Genomic DNA, 12,796 nt, shown 5'->3' on the forward strand with positions numbered 1-12,796 from the left:
ATTATGACTTCAGTGGTTTTAAATAATGAACACCTTATGAAGTTGAAACTACAACCCAAATTTCTGAGGCACTGTTGCATACATATTCTTCCAGAGATATATATTCCGAAGTACACACTCGGTTGCCACAGGACACAGCGGAGAGTGAAACTACAGGACAGAATCTTAGAATCGAACAGACCTGGCATCTCACCCTCCTCTGCTGCCTGTGAGATTTATGAATTTGGGCCAGTTACTTTAAGCCTTAAGACCTTCACTTTTACATCTGTAAAATTAAAATAATGACAGTACCAACCTCATAAGGTGTTGTAAAGATTAGGAGAATGAAAGAAAGTCACTGAGCTATAGAAAGTGATCAATACATGCTAGTAGTGACTTGTTATTATTAATTCCAAAGATAGCATTTTTATTATTGCAGCAGAGGGTGGAATGAAATAGAATGAGAAGACAAACTGGCAGAAGCAGGATGGCAGCAGCTGGACAGAAACAAGGAAAACAATTCACACAGTCATCACACAGGCATTCAAGGAGCTAATGTTTGAAGATAGGAGCAAACTGTTTTTTAAATTTTATTGCCAAATGATTCATTCACCTATAATTTTCAGAATAATTCAAGCAATCCTCTTTTCCTTTTCTATCTCCTTTTTATAATATTGCTGTGCTCACAAGCACACATGGACACTAAACCACAATCTTCAACAATAGAGTTTGTGGCAATCTTTTTAATAGACTTTATTTATTAAACAGGTTTTATTTTTAGAGCAGTTTTAGATTTCCAAAAAAATTGAGCCGAAAGTACAGCTTTTCCATATGCCCCTCCTCCCACCCCCACAATGTCCCCTATTATTAGCATCTTGCATTAGTGTGGTATGTTTGTAACAGATGATAAATGAGTACTGATGCATTATTATTAGCTAAAGTCCCTAGTGCACATTATAGTTCATTTTTTGCATTGCACGTTTATGGATTTTGAAAGATAAATAATGTCATGTATCTACAACTATAGTATCATCCAAAAAAGTTTACTGCCCTAAAAATCCTCCAGATCCAACTATTTGTCCCTCTCTTCCTCCCTCTGGACCCCTGGCAACCACTGATCTTTTCACTGTCTCTATAATTTTGCCATTTCTAGACTGGATAGAGTTGGATTCATACAGTATATAGCTTTGTCAGACTGACTTCTTACCCTTAATAATAGGCAAAATGTTTTCTCCTGACTTGATAGCTCATGTCTTTCTTATTACTGCATCCTGTTCCATTTTATGAGTATACTGTAGTTTGTTTCACCTATTGCAAGTTTTAATAATGAATGAAAAATTCTGTAAACATTCATGTGAGAGTTTTTAGTCCACCTCAGTTTTTAACTCATTTGGGTAAGTGTCAAGGAACTCAATTACTGGATTATCTGAAAAAAGTCTGTTCAGTTTTATAAAGACTGCCCAGCTGTCTTCCAAAAATGACTGTACTATTTTGCAAGGAATGGAAGGAATAGTCTGATTGCTCCATATTCTTGCTGGCATTTGGCATTGTCAGTGTTTTGGATTTTGCCCATTCTAATAAGCGTGTAGTAGTATCTTATTATTATTTTAAATTTTTAATTCCCTAATGACATACGATTTGAGATCTCTTCATTTGCTTTCTTCCAATCTATACATCTGCTGTCTACTCAGATCTTTTGCCCATTTTTATTTGGGATGTTATTGTTGAGTTTTAACAATTCTTATGTATTTTTGGGTACAAGCCCTGTATCAGATATATGTTTGCAAATATCTTCTCTGAGTGTGTGTTTTTTTCTTTTCATTCACTTTGTGTTTTCAAGGGAGTAAACTGAGGCTCAGAAAGTTAGGTGATTTGTTCATGATTCTGGGTCCTGTCAGTGGCAAGGCCAGAACAAGAGCCCCAGTGCCTGCTTGCCCTGTACTACATGCCCACCACTGGAGAAAAACCTCTTAAGATACCCTGCCTTTGGAGTGTTAGTCTCTTTTCTCATTAAAAGGATTGCTCTTGTTTTCATCTTCCCTGTTTAGGGCCGGAGAGATGAAAGTCTGAAAGTGGATGAGCATCTGGCCAAAAAGGATGCCCAGGTCAGTAACAGCAAGGAAAAAAATCTCTTTTCAAAAATCTCTGTGGTTGTCTTTTCATTTCTGTGGCCCCACAGGGGCTGTCCTCTCCTGTCTGATGGAGATGTTAAAGGCTGGGCACCATTCTACTCCAGTTTTTTTGCTTTTCGCAGCTGTGGTTATTATTCCCTAGATCCTGCCACCCCAAATCTCAGATTTCTAGTATGCCAAAAGTGAGAGACATGGATATCAGCAAATCTCACTAATCTCTAAAATAAACCCCTCACTCTTCTTATTCCAAAAGAGAATTGTGTCTATAATAACATTTACGTCTTTCTCCCTTTTCCAATAGATTCTGTATAATGCTGGTGAGAACAAGTGGGGTACAGATGAAGATAAATTCACTGAGATTCTGTGTTTAAGGAGCTTTCCTCAACTGAAATTAAGTATGAACTCACTTTGCAATCCTTTTCCCATCATTATTTTTGCCACTGTTTAGGGGTTTATTATAACATTCTAGAAAATGGAATTTAAAATTTGAAGGCTTTTTTTATGTATTAGCATGTCAAGAAACAATATGGAAAGCTGTGTTCTAACTCAAGGCAGGACTGACACACTCTGGTTTTCCCCTAAAGCCGAGTAGATCACCAAGAGAGGGACTTGGTAGGGAGAGAGAAAGGAGTAGCCCTCTAGTGTTTCCATGAGATGGAGGAGCCTGATGGCAGAATTTCCACCACATCCCTTCCCTAGTTACCCACTTTCCAGAAAAATCGAGCATTTCGGGGAGTCTGTTATTGCAGTAATACAGATTAGCATGAAACTCTTTCTGATATGAAGGTAAATGGGGGTGGGGTGAAGGTGCAATTCTTTTTGTCAGACCAAGCTGGAACTGGTAAGCACATACCCTCTTTTTTATGCACCTCCCTATTGTAGATCTATTGTAGAAGCAACAATATCCAGGAACTTGGCATTCTACTTACTGTGAATGTAGGACTGTGGCTTCCAGGTGCTGGGCTAGAGAAGTCAATTGTATAACTGAGCTTATTCTGAGTTCATGGCAAAATGAGGAAACATAACGATTTTAATGTGGCTTTTAATTATTACTCTTCCTTAATATTAACATTACTATTTTACTTTTTATAAAAAATGTAGTAATGTTAATTGTGGTTGCTTTATTTATATATTTACTTGAAAAATAAGACCCAAACAATCCTACATCTCTCTCCATAATAATCTTTTTTTAAAAATTTACTTGGCTTACAAAATATGCCTACATAATTGGTGACATATGTACAGGCTTTGCTTTGGGAAAAATACTGATCATGAAATTCAAATGCCTTCTGGTGAGTGAGAAGTAGACCATGCTGCCTTAGAGAATGATGTACTCAGCACAAAAAAAATCATTATAATTAAGACTAGACAAAACATATTTCACAAGTAACTGTAAGATGGTCCACCTTACTAGATATATTGTTTACATTTAGCCTTTCAGCTTATTTTAAATGCTGACAACCTGGCATAAGTTGGGGGAGGGGTAGAGAGAAGGAGACATCATTGATGAAAATAACCTATGACGGTCAAGTTTTATTGTAGATTATTTTCTTTAAAAGAAGCAAAAAGAAAAACAATGTCCATACTCAAATTTCTATGGTTTAAAAGTGTTTTTGAATTTTCTTTTTAAGAGCTTGGTTTGCTACATGTCGAGAAAAAAAGCTGGAATATTTTCATATGGCTATCTGGGATGCTTTAAATGTTTTCGTGGTGTTCCTTTTTAGCATTTGATGAATACAAAAATATTAGCCAGAAGGACATTGAGGACAGCATAAAAGGAGAATTATCTGGGCACTTTGAAGACTTACTGCTGGCCATAGGTAAGCCTTTGAGCACTTATAAACTGGGTTCCTTTGTACTTAGTCTAAGTCAAGGTCAAGGTTAGATCCTTTCATTTAAGAATCCTAACTGATCCATCTCTATGCTCCCCACAGTTCCCAGCACAGTCCATGGTACATACAATATATTTAACCAATGTTAATGAATGCATGAGGAAGTTGTCTTTTAAGTTCTTACTTTGCTATTATTTTGTATTTGGCTTATCACTGTGTTGGGCTTGTAAAGTCTTTGACAAATGAAACCATTTCTACTGGCATTTTTATTGAGTCTTATTGAACACTGAGACCTAAGCCAATTTGGTAATTCACCAATTAGAAGATCACAGTGGCCTCACAAAGTTGTGGCCAATTTGGACTCTAAGTTTCCTCACATTTAGCCATACTAGCAAGTAAATCAAAAGGAAAGAAAGTCACAGAATGAGCCCGTTACTAGGGAGGCAGGTGAGTTAACAAATGGGCAAAAACAACCGCTATGTAAGACCTCTTCTTTTTTTTAAGATTTATTTATACAAGAATCGGGTACAGGCCAGATGGGCGGGAGGGTGAGAGGATTCACCAGAGACAGAGTGGGGAACAGAACAGGCAGACTGACAAAATACACTGCTGAGAGGAGCAGCGGGCAAGACAGGAGAGGTCTGCTACACCATGTGGGACCCTTGCCAGCCAGCTGGGATCAAACCAGCGCTGCAGAGGCTATGGACAGCTTCACAGTGCTGCGCTCAACCACCTGTGCCACCAGGGGAGGCCCCACTATGTAAGACTTTTCAGTGACATTTTGACACTGTCCTTTCAGGCACCTAGAGAATACTTTCAAAAAAGCTGCATTCAAAGCAGTGAGATGCAATTCAAAGACAGCGTTCAGTAACCTTTCTAGTCAGAAGCAGGCAACAAAATCTGTGAGGTACTTGTACACACACAGGATTATTCAAAGTCCTAAACTACTCCAAGTCAGAATGGTGATCGGGCTTGGGGCAAGGCTTTTTCACCATGAATGCCAAGGTAGGAATACTTGCACTCCACACAGCTTGTCATTTCACCAAAGAAGAATCATATCTAACACCCATTATGATAATTAATAGCAATATCCGAGGTTAACCTCCTCTGGAGTGGATCTCTGATTCATCTTACAAATGTTAATTACCACCTCTGGAGGGTGATCTCCCAATTAGGATACCTCCAACTGTATTTTTAAATACACACTTATCTGACATTTAAATGTGCTTTTCACTATGCTATAAACTCTTTTAAAATAGCAACCAGGGGCCTCCCTGATGGCGCAAGGGGTTAAGTATTAGCACGATCAAGCATTGCAGCAAGAGTTCGATCACTGGCCAGGGAGCTAGCTTGTGGCGCAGCAGACCTCTCCTGACTCGCCCGCTGCTCCCCTTAGCAGCGTATTTCAGTAGATCCACCTGTTATGCTCCCAACTTTGTCTCTGGTGAATCCTCTCATCCCCGCATCCCCATTCTTATATGCATAAATAAAAATAAATCTTTTTTTTTTAAAGTTGTTGTTTTTTTTTTTTTTTTAATTAAAGATTTATTTATTTATTTATACAAGCACTGGGTACAGTCAGAAGCGCGGGAGGGTGAGAGAATTCACCAGAGCCAGAGCGGGGAGCAGAACAGGCAGAAGGACCAAAGTACACTGCTGAGGGGAGCAGCGGGCGGCAGGAGAGGTCTGCGCGCCATGCGGGACCCTCCTCCGGTGGCCGGGGAGCAACCAGGGATCGAACCGGCACTGCAAAGGCTGCGGGCAGCTTCGCAACCCAGCGCTCAACCACTGCGCCACCGGGGAGGCCCTAAAAATAAATCTTTTTTTAAAAAAAAAAAGAACGGTAAACTCCTTCTGCAGGTTACCCAGAAAGTATGTATAGAGCTGGGCTTCTAACCTACGCAGTCAGGCTGTCACTCTGTGGTGTTAGCCAAGCCCTCTGGTGCGCTGCAGTGTAGACATAGACTGAAGTACCCATATATCACACAGTCAGTGCTGAAGCTTTTTTAAGTAAATTACAGAAAATATACCAGGAAGCCACGAGCACTCACTACCTAGGCCCTGTGCTTTGGCTTCCTCCAGGTGTTTTATTTCACTTAACTTCTGATCCTCTCTTCAGTGCCAAGAATAGAGCTTTTAATCCAGATGCTGTTCAGAAACACTGTTGACTTTGACTGGATTGCTAAATAATATACCGAGAGGAAAAGCTTCTTTTTTAATAAAAAAGAAATGGAATAGAGTCAATCTTCATAATTAGTTCTGAGAATGTTCCAGTGGTGATGATACAGCCTGTAAATTTTTTCAGTACTCCATTTTTCATATTGTTCATCTTCACATCAATTTTGCTGCATTTTCCTTTGCCTGCTATAATCTTGGGAAAACTTTATTGAAATGTATAAATTCTCACTCAATTTGGACTATGATGTACATTATTTTATCAAGTAAAAGAAATACCTTATAATTCAACTGACTGAAAGTCAAGATACATCACATTTACTTTGTATTTCATTGCCTATTTTCTATTTCTATTTTATGTTTTTCTTTCATTTTCTATTTTTCTTGCTGTTGAATTTCAAAAGTATTTTGTAAAGAATCTTTATTGAGACATAACGCACATACCATAAAACTCACCAGACATTTGCAATTCATTGCTTTTTTTTTTTTTTTTTTTTTTTATAGAGGCATGTTTTTATTTATTTGTTTGTTTGTTTTTGTTTATACAAGCACTGGGTACAGTCAGAAGCGCGGGAGGGTGAGAGAATTCACCAGAGCCAGAGCGGAGAGCAGAGCAGGCAGAAGGACCGAAGTACACTGCTGAGGGGAGCAGCGGGCGGCAGGAGAGGTCTGTGCGCCATGTGGGACCCTCCTCCGGTGACCGGGGAGCAGCCGGGTATCGAACCGGCGCTGCAGAGGCTGCGGGCAGCTTCGCAACCCAGCGCTCAACCGCTGCGCCACTGGGGAGGCCCTGCAATTCATTGCTTTTTAGTGTAGTCCCAGAAGCATGCAGCCTTCACCACAATCTAACTTCATGATATCAGCCCCAGAGTGACCCTGTGCACATTGAGCATTAGCCTCCAGCCCCTGGTAACCACCAGTCTACTTTATGTGTCTGTTGATATACCTAGTCTGGATGTGTGATAGAGCAAAATCTAATACAGTGCGTCAACATGTTTTTTACATAAAAAAAAAATCTTAGCTCAATCATCTTAGAAATGCATGATGGGAACACGACTCCTTGTCAATAAAAACACGTGTGGACTCAAGAGAGGCTTTATTCAAAAAGCTTAATAGGATAAAAAAGGGCATAATAACTTTTGATCATATAATAGGGAGAACACTTTGATCTCAGAAATGTGCAAAAGTCTCAAACAGAAGAGGCTTTTTCTTTTACTGTTGAGCAGACCTTTTAAGAAATTTTTAAGGAAGTTGGGCAAACAGGGGAGGGGGTAGAGAGGAGAGGATGATCATGGAGTTTCACAGGAAATGTGTCCCGTTGTGTCAACTGATTCTCTGTATAAGTTGATCTGATAGTGGGGGCATGTTCTGCATTTTTGTGCTTGCTCAGCCTGGGGAACAAGCCAAGGACCTGAGGGACTAGAAAGGCCTGATGAAAATTTGACAGGACAGCATACAGGGAAAGAAAGGGGCATTTGTGGACCCTGATCTTCGTAATGGCCTTTCATGGACTCAAGAGGCCTTGAGTTTCTGTACTTAGGGTGCTGTGTGTTGAAGAAAGCTTCCTTAGCACTAAAACATACCACCGCCACTCAAAATTTTCACACAAACCTGGTGATTAAGAGCCTAAAGCAGAGGATACTCTAAAGGATTATGAAAAGAAAGGATTCTATAAGGATTTAATCTAGGGGAGAGGGAGATAATTAAAAAGCTTAATAGGATAAAAGGGCATAATAACTTTTGATCAAATCATTAAGGTTTGCTTGATATAGGTTAGGAAAAAAAATAGGTATTACCAATTTGAATAGTCAGTTTCTTCTCAGACAGCCTCACAGTTAAAACTGTCTTCATGTTTATACCAGATGCCATGTTCAAGTTTCAAATACATTTTTTTACTCTTTCCCTTAAATCACTTACACAAATCAAAAGCCTTATAGCTTATCTTTGGAGAAACTATAATCTACTATGAGAAAACCAGTTATTCTTGTGTTAGTCTTTTTCATTATAAAATGTATTCTTTTTTGTCAGATACCTAGCTGCAGATCAGAGTTAAGATTATAAAAGTAATTATATTGCAATCAATAGGTTTATTCTCTATAGGCTTTTCTATTTCATTTTCTATTTTCATTTCATTTAAAAGATAATTGATTTACTTAGATTTTGCCAATTACTGTTTTCTTGGGTTTTTTTCCTGCCTTACTTGTTATTTCAAAATAAAGAACTACAAGAGGGTAGCTTTTTTTTTTCCTGCTAAATTTAGTTCCAATGCAATTAAGCGGCCTATATAGTCTAATCCAGTCATTTAAGAGGAAGAATTTCCAATGGAAAAATTGGCTTTAGCTTGAACTGCAGTCTCTTCTTACCTAATGAGTTATTTGGAGCAACACCTCTGCAGTCTTGGGACCAAGTTATTCATCAATAGTGAAAGATGTTAGAAAGGGACCAATGGCATACCCTAGGGAGTTATCAATGCAAGCGTAGGTGTTGGTGTGTCTGGGATCTGGAATGAGTCAGCTGCTGTGGGAGTTTCTTTGACAGGTAATTTTATTTTCCCCATGGCTAAAGATAATTACTATGCTAAAGTTCTGTGCAAATAGGAGGGTAGAAGTCTTTGAAATTCAGGCTAATTATTCATTCCTTTCATTTTAAATAAAAGCCAGTAGTGAAGATGGGGTAGCATGTATGGTTACCCAAAGAATCTTTTCTTAAAACATATTACTATAGATTAACTTAGTTTCTAGTAAATGAAAATGAATATTATTTTGTTCTTTATAACAGTTCACTGTGCAAGGAACACGCCTGCCTTTTTAGCTGACAGACTACATCAAGCTCTGAAGGTTGGTCTGGAAACTTTATGTGCATTTCTTAGTTTCCCTCAAGGAGAATGTAAAAATATTGCTTAATATTGATGAAATTTCATATTTCTTTTCTACTTTGATGGGTTCTCTTTTGCAGGCAATTTGTCTACTAATTTGCTTATAGGGTGGTAAGAAGTAATCTAATAGTAGTCATTAGAAAGCTAGCTATAGTGAGGTGTTGACTAAATTATTTCTTCCACGTCACAGGAAATATAAGTAGCAGAACTTATTTTAAAATATCAAACTTCAACCTTGACCATTAGGCCCAATGACCTCTCAAGCTACCTTACTTAAAATAAACCAAGATGAGTCAGCAACCTTTCATGATTATGAAATCCTGTATGTTCAAGTCTTTTGCCACAGTTGGTCACTTCCGTGAATACAAGAATTTTCCTGATCTTTTATATTTTCAGCCTCTCACACAGAGCCTGGCACACATAAGATGCCTACCTCAATTTATTTACTGGATATTTCAGATGGAAGCCCGTCAAAGTTCTGTCCAAAGTAAACACATCGTTTACCTCATCTGACCTCTACCAAAAGTCTGCTCCCCATCCTGTGGGCAGCCATCTCAGTGGATAAGCTCCCAGAAGACCTGGCCTTGCCTAACTCTTTGAACATCCCCCCATCCTTATTCTCTGTGCTTTAACTTCCTCTGCCTTCTTTCTGTTTCTTGGTTATTCTAGGTCTCTCCCCATGTCTGTCTCTCCATTTGTTGCCCTCTCTAATTGGAATGTGCCTCCTGCGATCTACCTCTGACTGACTTCTTATTGCTCACTTCTGGGCAAATCTCATCTCCTCAGAGAGGTCCTCCCTGGCCTCCCCAGTGGTGCAGTGGGTTGAGTGCAGTGCTGTGAAGCTGTCCACAGCCTCTGCAGCGTGGGTTCAATTCCCAGCCGACCAGGGAGATACCCAAATGGTGCAGCAGACCTCTCCTGTCTCTCCCGCTGCTCCCCTCAGCAGTGTTTTTAGTCCATCTGCCTGTTCTGTTCCCCGCTCTGTCTCTGGTGAATTCTCTCACCCTCCCGTGCTTCTGACCTGTACCCTAGTTCTTGTATAAATAAATAAATCTTTAAAAAAAGAGAGAGAGGTCCTCCCTCACTACACAGCTAAGTAGACTCTTGCTAGTCACATTCCATTCCATTTCCCTGCTTTGTATTTTTTTCAGAGTTCTTACCATTAAAAACTCATTCATTTTCTTTACTGTCTGGCTCATCCACTGAAACAAACTCCATGAGGACAGAGATAATCTATGTTGTTCACTAAAACATGTACTGTGCATAGAACAATATCTGGCATATAGTTGATGCTAAATAAACATTTGTTGAATGAATAAATAACTGAATAGTGTTGCTATTCACCTAATTTATCACACAGGAATTTCATGCTTCTCCCTCCCTTTATTCTCCTCATATGATGCATTCTTCAGCTCTGTCAGTCTGCCTTCATAACTGTCTCTTACATCTACCTTTTTCCTCCATCTCCACTGCCATGATTCCAGCTCAGGCCATCATTATCATCTCTTTTTGGCACTGTAGTCATCTCTGCATGGACCCCAAAGTTGCTAGTCTTATTCTATTATCTTCATCCAACTCCTGCCCTGCAATCATATTGCTAAGCAGAGGAATCTTCTGAAATCACAAATCTGATCTCATCTCAATACTATTGTGTTTAAAAGTGACAGTTCTCCACACTTGAAAGAAAATCAGAATTTCATTTCCTAGTTTATAAGGTCCCATTTTTCCAGACACATGACTTGTATCCTTCCTTATGATGTATTTTTCAGTGTGTCATTCTTTCCTGCCCTGCACCTTCACACATTGTTTCCTCTATTAGAACTTCCCCTTCTTTCTAGACAAATCCTACCCTTTCTGCCTCTGGTTGATTTTTTAGACCTCAGTTTAATATCACTTTCTCAGATAGACCTTTCCCAGTACTTTATCTGTTTTAGCGCCCCCCCCCCACCGCCATATACCCAGTCAGTGTTTCACATATATCCATATACCCAGTGTGTCACATATATCAGAAAATATTGTAATCACCTGTTTTCTTGCCTGTGTCCCTTATAAAACTGGAAGCTAAGGCATCTCATCTCTGTTTTCAGTAGTTAGCATGGTATTGGCCCAGTAAATATTTACTAAATTTACTAAATGCTCAGTAAATATTTTCTTGAATAAATGCATAATAAGGTTGATGGTAAATGAAAAAGTTGCTGTGCTAGGATATTTCGTGCACCATTATCTATTTCTTGTAAATATAGACCTATATGCATTGTTTTGTTACCAATGAGACTTATATTGTGGAAATCTTCAATTTTTAACAGGGTGCTGGAACTGATGAGTTTACTCTGAACAGAATAATGGTTTCCAGATCAGAAATTGACCTTTTGGACATTCGAGCTGAATTTAAGAAGCATTATGGCTATTCTCTTTACTCAGCAATTAAAGTGAGTCTCCTTACAAAAGTAATAAAACACATTTTACCTTTCTCTACCCATTCTCTTTCCCTTATAATCTTTAAAATGTGTAGGTATGTAACTTAAGTTTTTGCCCTTGTCAGCATGAAATGTATTTTCTGAGTTTAAATAGTAATAGCAAAATATCCTTTAAAGATAGTGTCTACTTTTAAGCTCTAGAAACATCTCAAGTACATAATAGTCGTCAACATTTTTTCTTTTATAAATTGCAAATGCAAATTGTTTACCTATTTTTAACATTGTAATATTTTTATTTATTTCAGTTTCTTTATAACAATGGAAGGAAAGTACATATTTTAAGTTTCTGTGTTTTACACAAGTCTATAGGAAGATTTTTCATTCTTTTTAACATCTGCCATATTTGTATACACCACGTCAACAAGTATAATTAATTTCTTGCTATTACAGTGCTGTACTGTATGTAATATGCATATTTAGTTTCGTAAGGTAGAAGGGTACCTATGGAATAAATTCTCAAGAGGTAGTTGGATTGCTGAGTCAGATATAAATACATTTGTCTGAATGAGGCTGAACATATTTTCATGTTTTAGGTGCCATTTGTACTTTTTCCTGTACTGTGTCTTTTTATGTTCTTTGCTCATTAGTATATTAGAATAGGGTTCTTATTTTTTTTGGATTAATTTCAAATATCTCTCTCATGTCAGTTGATATACATTTTGTCTATGAATCATTTTTCCAGTTTATTATTTGTCCTTTGGCATGGCTGGTGGTATTTTTCAATTTTGTATCAAATTAATATTATCAGTCTTTGATAGCTTCTTGATTAAAGATAAAAGATAAATTCTTTATATTCTATCAATTTGGATGAGTATCTTCCTAAAAAGTTATATTCTTTCCTTCCTGTTTTAAAGAATGAAATCAATTTTTGTTGTTCTCAAACCTCAGTTGATATGATTATATACATAGAAACCCTAAATAAATGACAAATTATTCAAATTCATAAGGAAGTAAGGCAGGCAAAAATTGTGCAAAGGGCTTCCCCATATTAAGCTCAAATGTTATAGTCCAAGTAAGAATATGACAACTGGGGCCTCTCTGGTGGCACAAGGTGTTAAGTCTCAGCACTACGAAGCTATCATTAACCACTGCAGTATGAGTTTGATCCCCAGCCAGAGAGCTAACCCACACAGTGAAGCAGACCTCTCCTGACTCACCCGCTGCAACCCTCAGCAGTGTATTTCAGTAGATCTGCCTTTCCCTGCTCTGTCTCTGGTGAGTCCTCCCACCCCCACACTCTGGCTTATACCCCAGTTCTTGCATGCATAAATAAATAAAAATAAATCTTTAAAAAAAAAGAATATGGTAACTGGTACAAGATGAATT

General features: G+C 38.3%; 1 protein-coding gene across 1 annotated transcript in view; it reads left to right on the forward strand.

Moving 5' to 3' along the window:
- Positions 1–12,796, forward strand: part of ANXA3 (annexin A3) — a 56,395-nt gene that overhangs the window by 36,447 nt on the left and 7,152 nt on the right. Inside the window, exons 8-12 of the mRNA XM_037530272.1 lie at positions 2,028–2,084; positions 2,413–2,506; positions 3,836–3,931; positions 8,897–8,955; positions 11,300–11,422. Coding sequence (XP_037386169.1) covers positions 2,028–2,084; positions 2,413–2,506; positions 3,836–3,931; positions 8,897–8,955; positions 11,300–11,422 — 429 coding nt within the window. The remainder of the gene's footprint in view (positions 1–2,027; positions 2,085–2,412; positions 2,507–3,835; positions 3,932–8,896; positions 8,956–11,299; positions 11,423–12,796) is intronic.

The sequence above is a fragment of the Talpa occidentalis genome, unplaced genomic scaffold, assembly GCF_014898055.3.
Source record: "Talpa occidentalis isolate TD23 unplaced genomic scaffold, MPIMG_talOcc4v2.1 talOcc4.6, whole genome shotgun sequence".
Taxonomy (NCBI): Eukaryota; Metazoa; Chordata; class Mammalia; order Eulipotyphla; family Talpidae; genus Talpa; species Talpa occidentalis.